General features: G+C 43.7%; 1 protein-coding gene across 1 annotated transcript in view; it reads left to right on the top strand.

Moving 5' to 3' along the window:
* Positions 1 to 363: 363 nt before the first annotated feature.
* The window catches only part of NGEF (neuronal guanine nucleotide exchange factor), a 141,947-nt gene continuing 123,385 nt past the window's right edge, over positions 364 to 18,925 (top strand). The window contains exons 1-2 of the mRNA XM_066598250.1: positions 364 to 517; positions 14,666 to 14,973. Coding sequence (XP_066454347.1) covers positions 14,730 to 14,973 — 244 coding nt within the window. The 5' untranslated portion in view covers positions 364 to 517; positions 14,666 to 14,729. The remainder of the gene's footprint in view (positions 518 to 14,665; positions 14,974 to 18,925) is intronic.

Raw genomic sequence — 18,925 nt, forward strand, 5'->3', positions numbered from 1 at the left:
ATGTACATTTTTGTGTGTTATCCATTTGAGCAGCTGTTACATCTGGGCTTGGTAGTTTAGTGATTTGCCCAACTTCCTTTTTAGCAGTAGTTTTCATAAAACTTCCTCAATGTATCCTGTGTAACTAAAACATGATGTCCTATAAACAACTTTCCTATTCTTCACCTGTCCTCGTATGTACATGCTGTATAATGGTGTCTACGGTGGTTGCGTAGATGTGCACTTGTTTGGTAACTGTTTATATCTGCCTATGAGAGTTGTTGGTGCATTCTGACATTCCTGACTACAAGCTCTGGGAGTGGCTGTGTCAATAACACAAAAGAATGTGACATTACCTTAGTGTATTGCAGGGAGCGGTTTGTTTCTAATGTCACCTTTAACCGGTAACGCTGTCTCTTTAACTCAGCAAGTGAGATACCTGGAGACCTTTGGTACTGCAGGAGAGTACAATATCATCTTACAAAGCGGGGAGCACCGGAGAGGAGTCCCAGCTGCTGTTCTCTATACATTGGACCAGGTATTGTAGTTACTTTGTACTGTACCTACTTAGTCCCTGCTGAGACAGGACCACAAAAGTGTGACTATCTCCAGATATATAGGCAGTCAGGGCCACTTGTCACCAGTCTTCGGCATAACTTTCTATCTTCACCTCAGCACCTTGCTCCAGCGGTTACGGATAGACACCTGTGGAAATGTTAATGTACAATGATGACATTGTGATGGTGTGTGGGCTGTCAGTAACAGGAGAGGAAAAAGCATTTTACTTTGCCTGCTGTTGGCTCTGACTGTGATTGGTATTGCTGTGGGGTACAATGTTTGGTTATGAACAGCTGTGAATATTTAGGATAGGGTGGGGCATTGCACAGATTTACCTTTCTACGATGGGTAGTGCAGCAGGGGTGTAGTTTAAAGGGGCTGTCCAGTTATAAATTATTGATGGCTTAGCCTCAGGATAGGTCATCAATAGCAGATCGGTAGTGGTTTGTTGAGTGGGAACCCTGAGCTGCTGTGCTTGTGCACCTAGTTGATTTCAGCAAGAAGCAGACAGCTCCATTCTCACTACAGTGGGCACACTTTATTATTACAGGGCATTCACTTCAATGGGATTGTGGCCTGTAATACCAATCCAGGCCACTGCAGTAAGAACAGAGCTGTGTGCTTCCTGCAGAAATGAGCTTAGTAAATGAGTGCATCAACCCAGAAAAGAGCTGATCGGTGGTGGTCCCAGGCAACAGACTCTAGTTTATCTATTATTGATGACCTATTCTAAGGATAGGCCATCAATAGTTTCCAACTGGACAACCTCTTTTAGGAAGGAATGGCAAGTCATGAGAGGCTTGGGGGATTTAAATATAGACTAGTGCAGTGACCTGAATCTTTACCAGGAAAGAAAGCCTAGCTACAACTCTATTGCAAATGGTAGTCTTACACTGTCCCTGAGTGCTCTAATAGGTTGGTTTATTGATGTGGGTACTGTGATGGGTCTTTATAATGCCATATTGAAACTTGTTACCATAGTGGGGTTTTATTACAAACTTTGGTACAGCAGTGTAACTAGGCAACTGCACTGAATAATAATTGGGTATTATAGTGGTATTGCAACTGGCTAGTGTTGTGTTGTGGGTAGTAAAGTGTGGGCATCATAATACAGTAAAAGTGGGTATTGTGGTTGGATTTAAAGGGTTTTTCTGGATTTAAAGGGTTGATTGTTGGGGGTCAAATTAGGTCACATAATCACTGGGCCCACTGTCAGTGCACTCAGCACTTGCAGCAGATAGTGCTGTCCGTATTGCAGTTTGGTACTGCAGGCACAGCTCCCATTGAACTCAGTGGGAGCTTTGCCTGTAGTACCAAAGCAGGACACCGCAATGTTGACAACACTACCTGCTTCCAGTCCTGTCTGCCCTGACAGCAGGTTCGACAGCTAATTAGTAGGGATACCTGAAGGGAGACTGCAGGCAATGCCATTGGGAGTCATCATAGTGGGTAAACAATGGGTTTATTAACAATAAACAGTAATGCAGTAACTTCTAATCCGGTAATCCGTAATATGTGAGTATAACAACTAAGTCAAAAAGGCGTATAATCGGTTGTTATTCAAAGTCCTGGCTCACCTAACCGGAAGCAACAATAAGGCCGCTTTCACATGGCCGTGAAAATCACACAAGATTTGTCTTATCTTTGGGCGTTCCCTCAAAACGCATCTCCCATTGTTTTTAATGGGACAGGAAAACACATCATACAGCATGAGATGTGCACGCGGGTGTGATGCAAGGTTTCCCATTGAGAACAATGGGAAACACTTGCCGATCTTCCAAGGCGATGGAAAGCTGCGCTGGAAGATTGAAACCTCACTGAACTGATGGGAGGCATTTTTTTTTACAGAAAAATGCCTCGCATCCACCGGTACATCGCATGTGCACGATATCGAGACGAATTTCATGGTCCGCTATCGCACTCCGCTTTGCGTAGGAAGTCCGAGAGATATTAAATTCACCAAACTGTTTTTAGGTCTGTCAGCACTGGATACCTGCAGCAGTTCTGTACCCAGCTGACTAGAAACCACTTGGCATTACCTTCACTATTAAGCTCTCCTTTCCCTGTTCACCGGAGGATAACAACCTCTAGGACAATTGCTAGAGCCCTTTAACACAAACCCTCCATCCCCAGCTTAGCTGCGCTCCTCACCAAACTGCACCTCCTGTTCCGTCACCTCAGCTCTGTTCCTCTGTTTCTGCCCACTCTTAGGGCTCTTACCCACTGGTGATAAGACTTCTCTGCAATGAGAGAATGAGTGAAAACGCATGATAATAAAACCAATGATTTTCAATGGTTTCATTCTCATTTGCGATGTCTTCACTCCAGCCTTGCAGCGCAAAGAAAAATCTGCGATATCGCCCATTGTTTTCAATGGGGCTGGTAGCAGCAGCAGCGCTGGCCCCATTGAAATCAATAGGGGAAGATTGCGAAGCAGGCTAGGAATTTCCCCATAGAGATGAGAGGGAGGGAGCGGAGCTACAGGAAATCTCTGACATATCTCCCCATACTTGGAATGATAGGGAGCGGGGATAGTGGGGGGCGGGGCTTAATGGGTTACGAGCCTTTAAGAAGACAGGACCACAAATACATAGCATTTAACATGGAACAATAACAACTTGTACCTTTCCTTGCACCCCACTGATCAACTGCCAATGACCTATCACCAGGATAGGTCATCAATGGTAAAAGTCCCGGGCAACCCCTTTAATATTAACTGAGTGCTAGTGGGGGTTTTGTAAAGATACAAGAGTGAAGTGTCAAATTATAAGCGGGTACAGTCATATGGTAACTGGAAGAGTTGGCGGATAGATAACGACATTGACGGATTGTTCAGTGAGATTCCTCTAGCCAATTGGTGAGACATTTTTTAGTAATTAAGCATGACTGTAGGGATACATGGGGGAGGGTACGGCACTCACAGTATCCTTTATGTATTATCCCTTCTTAATAAAGGAGTGATTATAAAGAATAGTAATTTGGGTAACTTGTCTGTCTAAATGTCTTTTTATAAGAACAACCTGATCACAGAGTATCATTTTAGTTCTAGCTCAGTATATGGGTTACTGACCTGCCCAGTTTCACCTGCATGTGTCTATTTATACTACAGAGACTCAGGTTCTGTGATTGCACGCTCCTGCAATCGCATGGTCCTCACATAGATATATTTAATTTGGGTGGGTACACTATCATATTAAAGTGATGACTACTTAGGATGCAGCAATGTTTTCCTGTGAGCTGTTCCCTATCATCTGTTTACTAAACAGTCTCGTCTGGATACATACACTGTAGCTTGTGCAACATAGTTGCCATATATTAACAGTCTACTAGCATTAGTAACATTAGTTAATAGTCTAACGATTTGCAGTAAAGATCACATATTCTGGCAGTTGTAGCAAGTTCAATTGATTTGGCGGAGTTGTAGTGTCGGAGTATTCCTAGCAGCAGAGCTGTGTATGTTGGACCTTCCTTAAAGTCAGACCAGGGACAATCTTCTGTGTACTTAGTGCAATGGCATTGAAGCCTTAACATGCAATCTACAAAGCAACTGGTCACATCATGATTATTTTTACCCCATATTCTGACATTCCATTTACCATTAAAAAACTGTTTAAGTGAACCTGTGGGTTAAAAGTGAAAATGTGGTTTCCCCACCGAAATGGGCAGATCTCATACTAGCAAGGAGTTTCCTGCCAGTTTTGAGTGATACATGACACCACTAGATCATGTAGATCATGACTCAGCTATACATTTGCTCTTGATGTCATCATTAAGTCATTGCATCTAGCAAGATGAACTAAGTGAGACTTCATATCACATGACACTTAATTAGATAAAGAATGCATTCTTACATACCTCATATCTTCACACATGCTCTATTTTTATGCAGTATCTGCACAGACGGCTTCCATTGAAGTCAATGGAAGCTGTCCGACCTGCAGCACTTCTGCAATTAACATTGCATAAAGGCCGCGAGACCTGCATGATCGCCTAGAGACAGCATGGGAAAATCTGTACTGCGCATGTCCGACATCTCGTCGGCCAGACCATCCACAGTACAGAAGAAAGAAGTAAATGACAGGTATGCTGGGTCACTGGCCAGGCACAGGGTTAAATTCCGGTGCGGGATGCCGCATAAGGAATCCGACCTGATTATATGCAGCTGGCAGATAAAAGTTCTACAAAGTGATAGTATTTACAGTGCAGTTACCTCCAGTGATCACAGACTACATCTTCTTTGATTCGTCGCTACATTTTCTTTGATTTGATACATTGTCTATTTCTGTCTTTCTTCTTTCTGGCCCAGACTGCCATGAAGATGACTTCTTTTTTGCACAGACTCCTGATCCTGCAGCTCTACCCATGCCCTTTTTAGCAAACCTCTCCCATCATAAGAGTGATTATAGCTTCTCCTCTGTGGCCCCACTTGGTTATAGTGTCCCTTCTGTGGCCTCCCTTAATGATAATGTCCCCTCTGTGGCCCCCCATAGTGATAATGCCCCCACTGTAGGCACAAAAATAATAGTGCTACCTCTGAGGTCACACTTAGTTATAGTACCCTCCTCTGTGGCCTGTTTTAGTTATAATGCATTCTTTGTGGCCCCATTTAGTTATAGTGACCCCCTGTGGCCCCACTTATAGTGGCTACCTTCCCACCACTGGACTCCGATCCACTAACTGCTTCCATCAATAGCAAAGCCACCAAAATCCCTCTCACAGCATTGCCTAACAGCACTCCACTTCATACAGAGCTTAACTTGTCTCCTTTACCTGGCTCCAGTCTCATGACTGTGTGTACATAGCCTGGGAGGGGAGTCAAGCAATGCTGTGTGTAGAGCAATAAACTGTCAGACAGATCTGTGAAGGTGATGATGGTTTCTTAATTGCTGATAAAAGAAATTAGCAGAGCTGGAGGATGGCTCTGATGGTGGGAAAGGACTTGTGGCATACCCTTTTGGGACAGCAGGACAGTCCCCAAAATTCAGGGCTATCCCGTTGAATCTAGGGTGATTGGGAGAGCTGCATTCAGAGGCATAACTTGAAGCTCCTGTGCCCCAAGGTCCAGTTGTATCTTATCTCCACCAGAACTATGGGTGAAGACAAGGTGTTGTGCTGCTGGAGTAACATGGAACGCCCACAGCTGACTATTGGTCCCCGACTCCCAGCTAATTCCCCCCGGGCTCCCCCCTCACCTCACCTCCCCACTGTTGTTTTTGTCCATGCTGCTTGGATTTATCTGCTCTCCGCTCCGGACAAGCACTCTCCCACCCAGTAATCTCACCTCCGTGCTGCTGTCGCTGTCCCTGGCCCTTGGTGTTATTGCCTCCCCACTCCTGCGCTGTCCGTTGTGAGTGTCCCTGGCGGCCTGCCATCAGCGCTGCAAGATGCTGGGAGCGCTGATGTGAGTTTGGCACGGAGAATGACAGCAGGGACTGGACAGTGGTAGAGCAGAGAGGGGTGACGGGAGGGGAGTCTAAAACTGCCAGACATATTGCAGCACTGATGGCAGGCCACCGGGGAGAGTCACTACGGACAGTGCCGGAGAGGGGAGCCGATAACTCCAAGCGTCAGTGACAGTAACCGCAGTGGGGACATGAGATTACCGGGGAAAAATGGTTGTCCCAAGCAGGGAGCAGATAAAATCCAAGCAGCAGGGACCCTAATAGCAGAGGGAGGTGAGATGAGGGGGTGGGGGTGGAAATTACCTGGGAGTGGGGGACCAATAGCATGCTGTGAGCATCCCATTTTATTCCAGCAGCACAACCCCTTGTCACCACCCACAGTTTCGGTGGAGACAAGATACAACAGTACCGGGCTCCAATGCAAAACCTGTAATAGGGCCCCCAACTATAATGCTTTAGTACTGGGCTCCCTATATGGAGAAGAAAGTCCTTATGGGCCCTCTAAAGCTCTTGGGCCCGAGTGCAACTGCATCCCCTGCATCCCCTATAGTTACACCAGTGGCTGCATTCATACGGGCAGGTAATGTTCCGTGGGAACAAAAACTACCCAGTAAAGCCACATATTTTATACCATGAATTTTTACAATATTGCAATTTGTTTCGTTTGGCTACACAGCTTGTTTAGGTGAAACACCCTGGAGCAGATTTGCAAATTCTGGCTAGTATTTAGGTAGCATAAACTCTGACAGTCTGAAAATGATTTATTACAGCGACTCATTGTCAGCAAGAGGAAAAAGTTAACCTAGTGTAGTTGGGTAATGACTATAATTGCAAAGGTTTATTTAGAGAGACAATGTAGGTTTATAATGTAGATGTGGAGGTTTAATAGGAGAAATGCTGTGCTGCTTGAGGATTATTGTATTGAAGATTACTGTGCACTGCTGATGTTTATTGTACAGCTGTTGCCCTGATTTATGTGACAGTCTCTGTCATGGCCCCTGTGGATATTGTGTGAGTGATCCTGTTCCCAGTCAGTACCCATTTTAAGGGTTTGCATGACCAGATACAATGCTGGGCTGTGCATGTGCATCTGATGGATGAAAGGTAGAGCTTGTCTTCCACTGCAGAATAGTGCCTGTGTTTGGTCCAAAAAGTTTGGTGTGGCCCACAAGATATGGTTGTTTTGGCTGCAAGCAGCAGCAAGAACATGAGGTTGGTGCAAGGCTGGGTATGGCCTGAGACGTGAGCTACAAGAGAGGCCTTGGAAACCTGCTATGGAAGAGGTTGGGTGCAGCTTGAAAGAGTCAGCTGTGGAGATCCCTGAAACCTCCTGGTTGGAGATGGAAGCCATTGGCCATCATACTGTAGTAACTGTGGGAGCTCTGGTTGTGAACCTACTGTATTGCTGAAGAAGTGGAAGTCCACCATTAAAAGACTGTGAGTGCATACCATTGTGAGCTGTTGAGAGTACTCAGAGTTACTCCAGGCCTGCTGAGTACCTAAGAGACTGTGAATATTAAAAGAGACTGTGAATATTGAAAGAGACTGAGACTTGATTAGGCGAGTGCGGACAAGCCAAAGTAGTGTTCAGAGTAGTAAAGTATTGCTAAAGTATTGAAACATGTTGCAAGGTTCTGACACAGTGTGCCAAGTTGAAGTGATTGTACTGAGAATTCAGTTGAAAACTGAAGATATTGATGTTTACTTTAACTTGTGCTCTTTAATCCTCCTGGGCCGTGGACCCTCCAGCAACATGCCGTAGGATAAAGTTAGCGCATTTAGGCACTTTTGTTGATCTTTATGCCACTTATTGGTTGGCTTAGTTTATGACAATATTTTCCCCCATAATTTTGGCAAAAGTTCCCTACTAATCCATGTCCCCTTATCAGGTGAAGTGCACCAAGTAGCTGAAACACATAATAAATATGGTGCACTGCATGTACCCCAGTTTTTTTAGGCAATTCCGGTGCATTTAGTTTAGTAAATCTCCATTGCTCCAGTGTGTCTCACCTGAAAACCATATATTGCAAAACTGCAGCATAGAGTGGTAAAACGTGTGGTTTTGCCACACTGCTTTCGACCGTTATTGGCAATTTTTGATGCAAGTTTTTGAGCAGAACACAATTGAATACAAAAAAGAGAAGCGTCAATCTTGTATTTCAAATATGTATTTAATCCGTGTTTGTGGATTGTAATATGGAGCTAATGAATATCCAGCATGCTCTACTTTTGTCCTTTTTGGATTAAAAATACTCCCATCAAAGTTTCTAGAAAATAATCAAAATACAGGTGCGCCCATGTTGCTTCTGTATTTGCTTCGTATTCACATTCATTGGTACTATCTTTTATTGGGCAAACAATGGATCCTTTTTTTTTAATACAAGCATATTACAGATCCGAGTCACAGATAAATAAAGATATGCTTATGTGAAACGGCCCTCGCTTGGATTCACACACACAGCATTTTACTGTGTTTTTCAATTGCCTTCTTTAGTCAAAAACACAGCAGCCAGATGTTACTCTGAAGTCTATAGTGAATTATAACAATACTTACAAAGTATTTTTGTTTATGCCATTTTTGAGGTGTTTTGGCAGCCTATCATTTTTTTTTACAAAAGCAAGCATGCTCTGGGAATGGCGTTTTATAAATAAACATAGAACTTCAAAAACAGCAAAAAATAGATGCACAAATTGTTACAAAATAAAAACCAGCACCAAAAACAGTGGTAGAAAAACATTAACAAACTCTTGAAATTCATTCTGTTTTTTAATAAATTTAGCTTTTTTTTTTTGATCCACTGTGGAACAAAGTTGAGCCGGCCACTACACAGGGGTCGGAGCAGCTCTTCCAATCTGACCCTAGTGTATCCCGGCAGGTGCTGCCTTGAAGCTCCCTTTACATTCCCTTTAAATTAGCTCTACTCACACTGCTTGCAGCTTTGGTCCAGCAGCGTAGTGCCGAGTCTGCGCTGAGGGGAGAGGTCGTTACACCTCTAGTGTAGTTACACCTATGGCAGTCTGAATAAGCCCTTACTGCATATTTGCACCTTGCCCATTCACTTCAATGGCTTTTTGCAGCACATAATACACACCAAAATAGGTCATCCCGTTTTTTGGTTTTTTTTACGCGATTGCACCTCACGTGAAGAAGTATGCTCATTTGATCGAACCTATCTAAATCAATGGGTTCTATTCACTGCATATTACGCACTCAAAAATTGTGCGCATAATACGCATAATATATGGACAAAGCCTTACTATATAACTACAATTGGCCCTTTGAAGGCAACCATAAGGGTGGCCATTGGAGTTGGACACCGCTGCTCTAAGGTGTATGGACACAGATTCCCAGTGCAGTTGTGATATTTGCTCCGTGTTCTGTTGCTAGAGTAAACAGCAGCTTGGCGAACAGTTTCCATGCTGTGCGTCCCCATCTGCATGTAGGAACTGCCTGTACCTGACCACACTTGTATTTCTGGCCTTTTGATAATAATAAGTGTGTTCTCTGTATAACAATACAAGGCAGAGGTACAATGTACTCAGATCCCTGCTTGTTGCCTAGGGCCGAGTGTGCAAAGACTCAAAGGACTGCAGAACAATAGTAATGCACATGGGTTGTCTACTAGCGAACAAGATGCGGGATGAGTAGTAATACGGGGGGAGATTTTATATACCTGCTATCTCAGGGGGTTTTACACTGTATTTTATTTAATCGTGTCTTATTATATTTCTGTCATTAAAGCCCAGTCCCCCTAATTGTATCTTCGTTATATGCCATTTTTTGGTGGGACCACGTTTGTAGCTATAGGGGGTACACAGGCAGCAGTCATACCCAGGCCTTGTGCCCATGTAAGAAGACATCAGTATAATAAATAGCACACAGTAGGTGGGAGAGGTCTAATGTCGTAAATGTATTTTAATGGGGGTCTCACACGACCGGATTTGTATTGCGGATTCCGCGATCGCAGACCGAACAGACGATCCACGTTAAAACGCAGGCATTGAAAGGCATGAACTTTTGATTTCCACAAATTAAAAATGCTTTTTCACAGAATGCTTTATTTTGCCGCGGAATCCACATGGACAACCCTCATTGATGCCAATGGAGGCGGTCTGACCCGCAGCCTATACTGAATTAACATTAAGTGACGGCGCGAAATACAAAGAAAAAACTATACTGCTCATGACCGCCTGCGACCTGCCGCAGTCATCCACAGTGCAGTTTAATGAGGTACGCAGGTTCACTGGCCGGGCTTACGGCCAGAATCCCCTGTGGGCCTCCCGCAATCAGAATCCAAACCGTTCGTGTGAGCCCGGCCTTACTCTGTACTTGCTCCATGTTTTATGGACCATATTACAGAGCTAATGGAAATATATGTATCTATTTACATGGCCAGGTTTTTAAAATGCAGCATGCGCTACTCTTGTCCGTTTGTCTCTGTATTTGCATTGATTGTATTCCTGATCCATATTAAGGACATGTTGCAATACGCTTTTTTGAAAATGGTCTTAAGTTAACGTAGTCTGAAAAACTTGCAAATCTGCGCATCACTATGTGGTTAGCTAAAGGTTTTCTCCATGTTAGGGCTTTGACTTCAGTAGGAAAAGCCTCATCGCACTTGAATGCACGTTGCATGAGTGTCTTTGAAGGTCCCATTTTTTAAAAATGGGCGATGTATTCCAAGGGAACGCCCAAAGATAGAACATTTGTCAAACTTGGAAAGTTAAATACATTTTTGTAAATTTAGTAATGCTCATACTCTATTGTCAGCTTTATCACAGGCCTGTGACCTAACTAAATGCAGTCCCAAATAGTGTGCACACATATTCTGAGGCCTGCCCTACTTACGTGTCCAGTGGACAGAGAACTAGAACTCATCCAGCTCAAGACAGAATGACCATAGCAATATGTCTCTTTTCCTGATCTGTGGACTCCCATTTGTGGTCCAGCTGTGCAGCTGATCTGCTCCTCCAGAACCCAGTGCTAGCACAGCCCAACTCCTTCAGATACTCACACAGCTTGGCTCTCTCATCTCCAGCAGTCCTGGACATAACACAGACATACTTAAGCCTCCTTCCTCTGTCCAGCAGAGCACTTGCCTACTGTGACCGATCTCTCTCTCTGGGGCTCCTCAATTTTGCTCAGCCCAGCACTCTGCACTCTCTGTCTCTGCTCTTTATATCATGCAGCTCAAATTTGTCTCTATTAATTTGGGGAGCCTTAGCCAATCAGTGTCCTTTAAGCATGCTTAGTTCTCCGACCCTAACATTTGGTGCACATTTTGGCACCATTGATAGTCCATCATCATGGCAACAATTTAATCCTTTAGGGTTGCCCCTTAGGACTCCGTCAGCTGGGCTTTGAAGCTTAGTCGCACATGAACGTTTTTTTTCTCTGAGTATTCAAACTCAGTACTATTCCATGCGAGTTTAAAAAAGAAAAACGGGTAGATAGGTCCTGCTCTATCTTTCTCACATGTAGTATTAACCCTTTCCACTCCGATGACTGACCTGTTCCGAGCTATTCCGCTATAGCTCCGATGTCGGAACAGGACCTCCTCGAGGACCCCCGAGGAGAAGGCAGAAAGGGTTTTTTAACCCTTTCTGCCTTCTCCTTTACACATTACATAACGCTCAATTAGCACTATGTGATGCAAAGAGCATGTGGAAGTAACACTTCCGCTTTCCGCTCAGCGATTAAGTGACTGCCGGGTGCCTCCCTGTACTGTAACATAAATATCTTAAACATACAATGTGTTGTTGAATAGTAATGAAACCAGTGTTCCTTCTTACAGGAGAAAAGAAAGTAGTTGTCAGGTTAATGTAGTTCGTCACTTGAGTACTAGATATCAACTTTTGCCATAAGGTAAATGCCTTCAAGTGGTATCAACACGTCTTTTAATGGCTAAGACTCACAGAGTCACAGTCCTTGTAGCTACCTCAGTTACTACAGTCCAGCTGTCCTGGTAGAAATGCTGCTAAACTCCCTTCCAGCTCCCTTCTCCAGCAGCTACCCTAGGCTCCCATAGGAATCTATGGGAGCCGGCGGCGGCGTAAAACCACCCTTCCGAAATTCACACAACATGCACTTTCCTGGCGGGCCGGGCGTTTTTACACCATGGGAATATACTCATCTGAACGGATGTATTGTAAACCAATGCATCAGATGGACAGCGTATATTTTCATGGACACTGGAAAAGAACCAGGCAGAATGTAACTATAGGAGGTGCAGAGGTAGCATTTGCACCTGCGCCCTACTGCCCTTTAAATCAATGTGATAGGTTGGTGAATTCATGATGCAGGTTTTATTTTCAGCATAGATTTCATTGCAGATCGTTATATAACAGAAAATCAGTGTCTTGAGTAATTAATACGTCAACATATAGAAATGTGGAGAAAATCTGTTACCTGCAAGATTCCATTTGTATATTTGTTTGTGCGACACAGGAAACAAGTTAATCGTGTTTCTTCAGTTTGGCACTTTTTATGCAAATAATGAGCTCTGCCAGCACATTGCAGAATAAATAGAGGTAAATTCCATGCATTGCAGCATTATCACACAATTACCTCCCAGCTTTGTATCAGGTTTATAAGAACATTGGGGGTTATTTAAAGGCCTATTTACACATGATTATCACTCAAAATTCGCTCAAAAGCCGTCTTTTCAGTGGTAATCGTTGTGTGTAACTTCACTGACATTTGCTAAGCCGTTGCTCATCATTGTCTTTCAGCGTGCTGAAAGACAGCGATGAACCTTATCAGGGATTCACAGTGGGATACAGCTGATACTATTGTTTCAGCTGTATCCAGCTCCCTGATGACAAGCGGGGTATGAAGAACAGAGCGGTCCAGCTGTGTTCTCCATACCCCGCATGGAGCGCTCGGCTGTATAACAGTGGTCTTATGCATCCTCCGCTGTGAGTGCTCGACTATTTGACAGCCGAGCGCTCCCAGCGGGAACAGCTGGCTGCAGAGAACAAGCGGCTCCCCTGTATGAGCCGAGCGGGGAACAGCTAGATACAGAAGACAAGTGGCCCCGCCGGGCGCTCCCAGCAGGAAACAGCTGGATACAGAAGACAAGCGGCCCTGCTTGTCTTCTGTATTCCCCGCTGGGAGCGCAAGGTGATCGCTCAACGTTTGAGCAATCACCTTGCAGTGTAAGTGGACACAACGATTATTGCTCAAAAGACCTCTTTTGAGCGATAATCGCTGTGTCTAAATGGGCCTTTAGATGTTCTGGATGGCAAAATTCTACTGTTCAAAAGTCAGTTTTGGTGTGCGCGCCAGTACTGTGATTTTGGTATTTGAATGTCATGCTTGCCTCTTTTTCAAGAAGTGGGAAGGGGCTGAGCTTTAGGAGGCATGGGTGTATATGGCCTGCCACTTTACTGTAATCTATGCCAGAAACTTGTCCTGGGTTTACACAGGACAACTATTGCTGAGCATTGCTAATTTGTAGACTAACGCTTCATGTCCACGGGCAAAAGAAGAATTAAAATCCGCAGCAGATTTTAACTCTTCTCCTGCCCGCGGATCCACATCCCATAGGGACGCATTGACCATCCGCGGGTAGATAAATACCCGTGGATGGTCAATAAAAGTGATTTTTTTTTTTAAAATGGAGCATGAAAAAATCTGGACCATGCTCTATTTTCGTGCGAGAAAATCGCAGCTGTGTTCTGTGCGATATCGCTGCGTTTTAGTTGCACTCTTTTGCCGAGATTTTCAGGGGGCTTGAAATCTAAGCTCTACCCCGAAAATAAGCCATGGCTACATTTGCAAAAAAAACCAACAAAAAACAATAGATTACCTAACAGGCGCTGTCTGCTCCGCCGCACTTCTCCTCCGGTAGTTCCGCTGTACTTGCTTGTAGTCTCCAGCCAGTGCTTCTTGGTCAGCGGGTTCAAAAATCCTGCCTCCAGAAAGGGCTGGCTCTGATTGGTTCTTGAGTGCCGCAGCTCAACCAATCACTGCAGTGCTCGATGAGCCAATCACAGCCAAACAGTTGCGGCAAAATCGCACGAAAAAAATGCGTGAGAAAATCGCAAGTAACAGCAATGTTTTAGTGAGAAAAAGCAGCACTCACGCTCAAAAATTGTGGGGAAAAAGGACTGATAATGCACATCTAAGTGACTCTAGACCACCAGGAGTATTACAAGAATACTGCAACTTTCCCATAAAACTACATATGATGTGTGATGTATTTATTACATGTAGAAAGTTGGCCAAGTGAGTGGTGGAGGGGAAAAAGAGTAATTTTGCATTCTTTGGATGCATTTGGAAACCTTTCCCCCCAACCCCCTTCAAAACCCTCTTTTATCGTTATATATGCAGACAGTTTCTGCAGAATTTCCTGTTTTCTTCTTGGATTATCAGGCTTTCGCTGACATTATTATAATATCTGTTAATTTGTTACTGGTGATCCACCAGCTCTATTGAAAGCAGACTACCTTGATTACAACCTTCGTGTACATGCACACGGATGTGTTTTCCATTCAATTCCCTGAAATATTAGTCCAAACGTTTGACCAGAAATAGGAGCCATTCATGTGGATGAGTGCACTTGGGCACAAATCACAGCAGGTCCTGTTCTTCAACTTTTTGAACTCCCCTGTGCATGTACCCTCAGGCAGATGAAGAAATTCATACAACATGGAAAGTAATTTTTACATTTGGAGATTTGTATTTGATTGTTGTTTTTCTGTATTTTGGTTTATGCCTACAGCAAGGATACAGTATGAAATGAAGACGGATCTCCTGTTTATCGCATATTAAAGTAAGGTGGAGAAATGAGGCGTTTAACTCAAAGCATAATGGGACTTGGCCCACAAAAGCCAGCAGCGTCCTTTGGAATGAAGCAACACCAGATCTCAGAGGAAGATGAAGGTGATGAAGAAAACCTGGAAGGGTGTGAGCAGCCCCGCTACATTCCTATCCGCAGGCACTCTCGGTTTTATACTTCCATGAGAGCACGGAAGCAACGAAGAGACAGGGGAAGCAGAGAGGCTATGGAGGCAGAGACTCCGAATTCTGGTGAGTAAAAACTGCTCGTTGATGAATACTTGAATGGTTTGAATCATGTTCATTAGACCAGTAATCAGGGGTGCGGAAGATGTAATTACACCTAGGCTAAGGCTGGACTGGCCCACCACAAGATCCTCTAGTGGGCTTCTGCTTTGACACAACAATGGCATCAAAATGTTGCAGTTTCACCAAACTCCAGTAGTAGGCAACTCTATTTGGAGCAAGTTCTTGCAGACCGTCATTTGCCATTTATTGGTTGCCTATATGATTTTATTGATGATCTGACCTGCATTGGCTTCAATAACGATACAATTAAAACTGTATGTGCATAGATGCAGAGTGACTCTCAGAATCATATCAGTTCAAGGAGTCTGAATCCAATACTGACCTAGTCCCTATGCCGGGAATCCCAGGGGTTCCCCTGCCACATGATGCTATGTCTATGGTGACTAATCGCATAGTAATGTAGTCATGATGTAGAGTGATATCTCAATATGCAAACTTGGAAAAATACAACATAATATAAGCTAGTCGACAATGTCAAATTATGGTAGCGGCCCTTGGATTGGGGCCTGGTGTGGCATTTATATCCACTAATCAATAAGGATATACTGTAGCTAGATCTCATGCGGTTGGAATGTATTAACACGTCAGAACTTTTAATCCATTACAAGGAGTGCCCCTCATGGTGGGTGGTGACTCCCATCACTACTAACATACCTTGTTATCCGGCAACTGGACTCCCCTGATCCTGAAAAAAAATGTTAAATACTGATGGGATTCCTCAGGTTTGTCTACATCATGTGTTTGAGTCAGCATGTTCTATTGAGGCTGTATTCACATGGGTGACTGGGATTTTGGTCAGTAATTTTGCCATTTTCATGCACGTTTTTCACACGCATGAAAAATGCATATTTACATCTTGTGTTTTTCTGTGCTTTGCATTTCCTAAAAATTGTTAAAAATTCATCAGACTTGCATGAAAAACACATGAGATTGCAATTCCTTTTTTTAACACTCCCATAGAAAATAATGGGCAATTTATTATTCAAGAATAGCACAAAAATTGGACACGCAGCGATTTTTCTAACTCGGACCAAGAGAAAAAATTACTTCTGTCAATTAACTCATTCCATTGAATAGATTGTTTTTCTATGCAAGTTCTGTCCATCTCGGAATTGGATAGAAAGTGCACTGGAAATTCGCCCATGTGAATACACTTTTTATATGTGCAAATAAAATTCATATTTAGGGCTTATTCACAGTGCTGTAGGCGCGAGTGTAGTTGCGCCTAAACAAGAGGAAGATATTCCCCTTCGACGGCAGTTCAAACTCTGCGCCGTAGTGCAGGAGTTTGAAAAAACAGGCGGCTAATCAGGTGCTGCATGATCCTCCCCGCACATAGTTTAACTACGTGCCAAAAAGATAGGGCAGGTCCTATCTTTTCCTGGCAGTAGAAAATCCAAAAGAGGTGGTAAAAAGAAACCACTGAAGTCCCATAGAGATGAGTGGTTTTGTTATGTCCCGTTATATGGCTCGGATTATCATGGCCGTATAAGGAGATAAAACCACGCTCGTCTGCATCCACCATATTCAAATGGCCGATAGCAAGTTGCACATGACATGCTCAGGCACAAGACGCATCGGACAGCACATAGACACCCCGTCCATCTGCCTTACAATGTGCAGGACACCATACAATACATGCCCTATTCTCATTGGAGAGAATGGCAGCGCCATGTTAGAGTGGGTGGGGCAGCCTACTTAGTAAGCGGGTCAACTGACTCATTAAGCGGCTCAGGTGTTCTTGTTTAAGCTGCACAATTTTGGGCAGACAAGGGCCTTCCGTACACGATTGCACACCAAAATAGAGCACGTTGTGTTTTTTTTCCTGTACTCGAAATGAGCGTGGAAAAAAAACACATGTGAAGGAGCCCATTTAATTCAATGGGTTCTATTCGCTGCGCATTCGCCACACAGATTTTGCAGCCGCAAATGCGCCCGTATGAGGCCGCCCTCAGATTGTCTGTCCGAGAAAAAAAAAATCGCTCATGTAAATGAACGCATTCAAATGAATGGGTTCTTTTCCCGTGTGACTTTTGCTCGTCTCACAAATAAAACTCGCATATAAAAGTCGCCCTTGTGAAAACACCATAACTGATGACTAAACCAAATCATTGATATTTCTGGATGGAGACCATGAAGCATCTTGTGTAATACATTGTGCAACAGCAAACCTCTAATGACCAGACTGCTTTACTGCAGTCTGTGCCTTCACCTGATAAGGCAGTTATTTGTTGAGCTGTTCATTATGTTTTTGTGACACGTAGGGCTTAAGTTGTGTTCCCTTTTTTTTTTTTTCTTTAGAAATGTGTTTTTTGTTTTTTTTTTACTCTAGTCTTCTAATTCTGTCCTTGGAAGCACCAACCAGCATGTTCTCCTTACAACTGAGCCGCGACGAGAAAGGGCAAACTTTTATGATAGTTTAGCATCCACAACACCTTATGGAAGATATGGAATCAGACGTCTATGGAGAGTGACCACATGTTGCGAGTGGTGGTATAGCAATGCAGGATTCAGAATGTGATACAGCAGATGGAGTAACCAAAGCATAGAATATTAAAGAGCATAGGAATAAACATGAAAGTAAACAAATGAATGATAAGGGTTAAGCAACTGACTTCACAATGTATTATAACTGAATACATAACTTTACCTCCTACGCAATATCACTAACACTACATTACTAGCAATGCAATCTCTTAGAAATACGGCGTATGGAACCCCCCTCGCAATATTCCTATTACCTCAGGCTTATGCATTTCCACCTCCGAATATAACTTATTCCACAGATGGAGGCTCAAGTAACGGGATTGTTAAACACTCTACTGCCCCCGATGTAGACTCTGTTCTGCAGCAGGCCTGCTGACTTGCTAGTTTTAACTCTACGACCCTGGTATCTCTTATGGTTTGCTGCGTGGGAGTCGCAGCAACTAGCGACCCAGCTTGTCCGCAGTCAGGAGCGCGACTCTACCACTTCTCTCCTCAGTCTTTGTGGCAATCCAGTTGCCCGCACCAGGTTGGGGCCATAGCACAGCTACTCTCTCTCTCTTGGCTTCAGAAAGCAGGCCCAACAACTCTCTCAATTTCTCTCCGAGTGTCAGATGGAGCTTTTTCTCGGGGCTAAACAGCCCAGCCCAAGCCTCCTTCTGCTCCATCTTGCACAGCTCTATTCTCTCTGCCTTGTGCGGTCGCCCTCTGTTGCACGTTGTGCAGCAAAAATTGACCCTTTTCATCTTAAGTCTTCAGCCGATCAGCTCAAGTCCAGCAAGCATGCTCAGTTTCGTTATGCCAACATTTGGCACACATTGTGATTTTGGCACATTTTCTAGCGAATCTGCACAGTCCATCTCCATAGTAACTTTACTCTTTAGGGTGAGTCTCTTACACACGCATGTACAAAAAGACCAACCGTGAACTATAGTCAAATACCATATATATATATATATATATATATATATATATATATATAGACAAAAGATGCTATTTTGATAGGTTCCCCATTTGGCTCTAACATTACACTATAGCAGACTGTTTTTTTTTTTACAAAATATTTATAGGGAACCAGTCACGTCCTTTGAGCCCAATAAACTAAGATGACGCATAGGACAGGGGGCACAATGTCCAGAGATGTGACTTTATACTCACCTTCCTCTCCGTTTCCACATCTACCCACAAGTCCATTCCCTGTATTATCGCAATAGCAATAATACAATGCAGTACAGATGTACTGCAATGTATTATCACAGCGATCACATGACTGTGGGCTCAAGTCCACTACAGGGACATAATAAAAATAAGAAAATAGCTGAAAAAATGTACTATACTGGGTCTCAGATGCCATCTTCCTCTCCTTGGCAGTGGGGACTGTATACATAGGAATCCTCAGCATAATACAGAC

Source organism: Eleutherodactylus coqui, chromosome 1, assembly GCF_035609145.1.
Source record: "Eleutherodactylus coqui strain aEleCoq1 chromosome 1, aEleCoq1.hap1, whole genome shotgun sequence".
Lineage (NCBI taxonomy): Eukaryota > Metazoa > Chordata > Amphibia > Anura > Eleutherodactylidae > Eleutherodactylus > Eleutherodactylus coqui.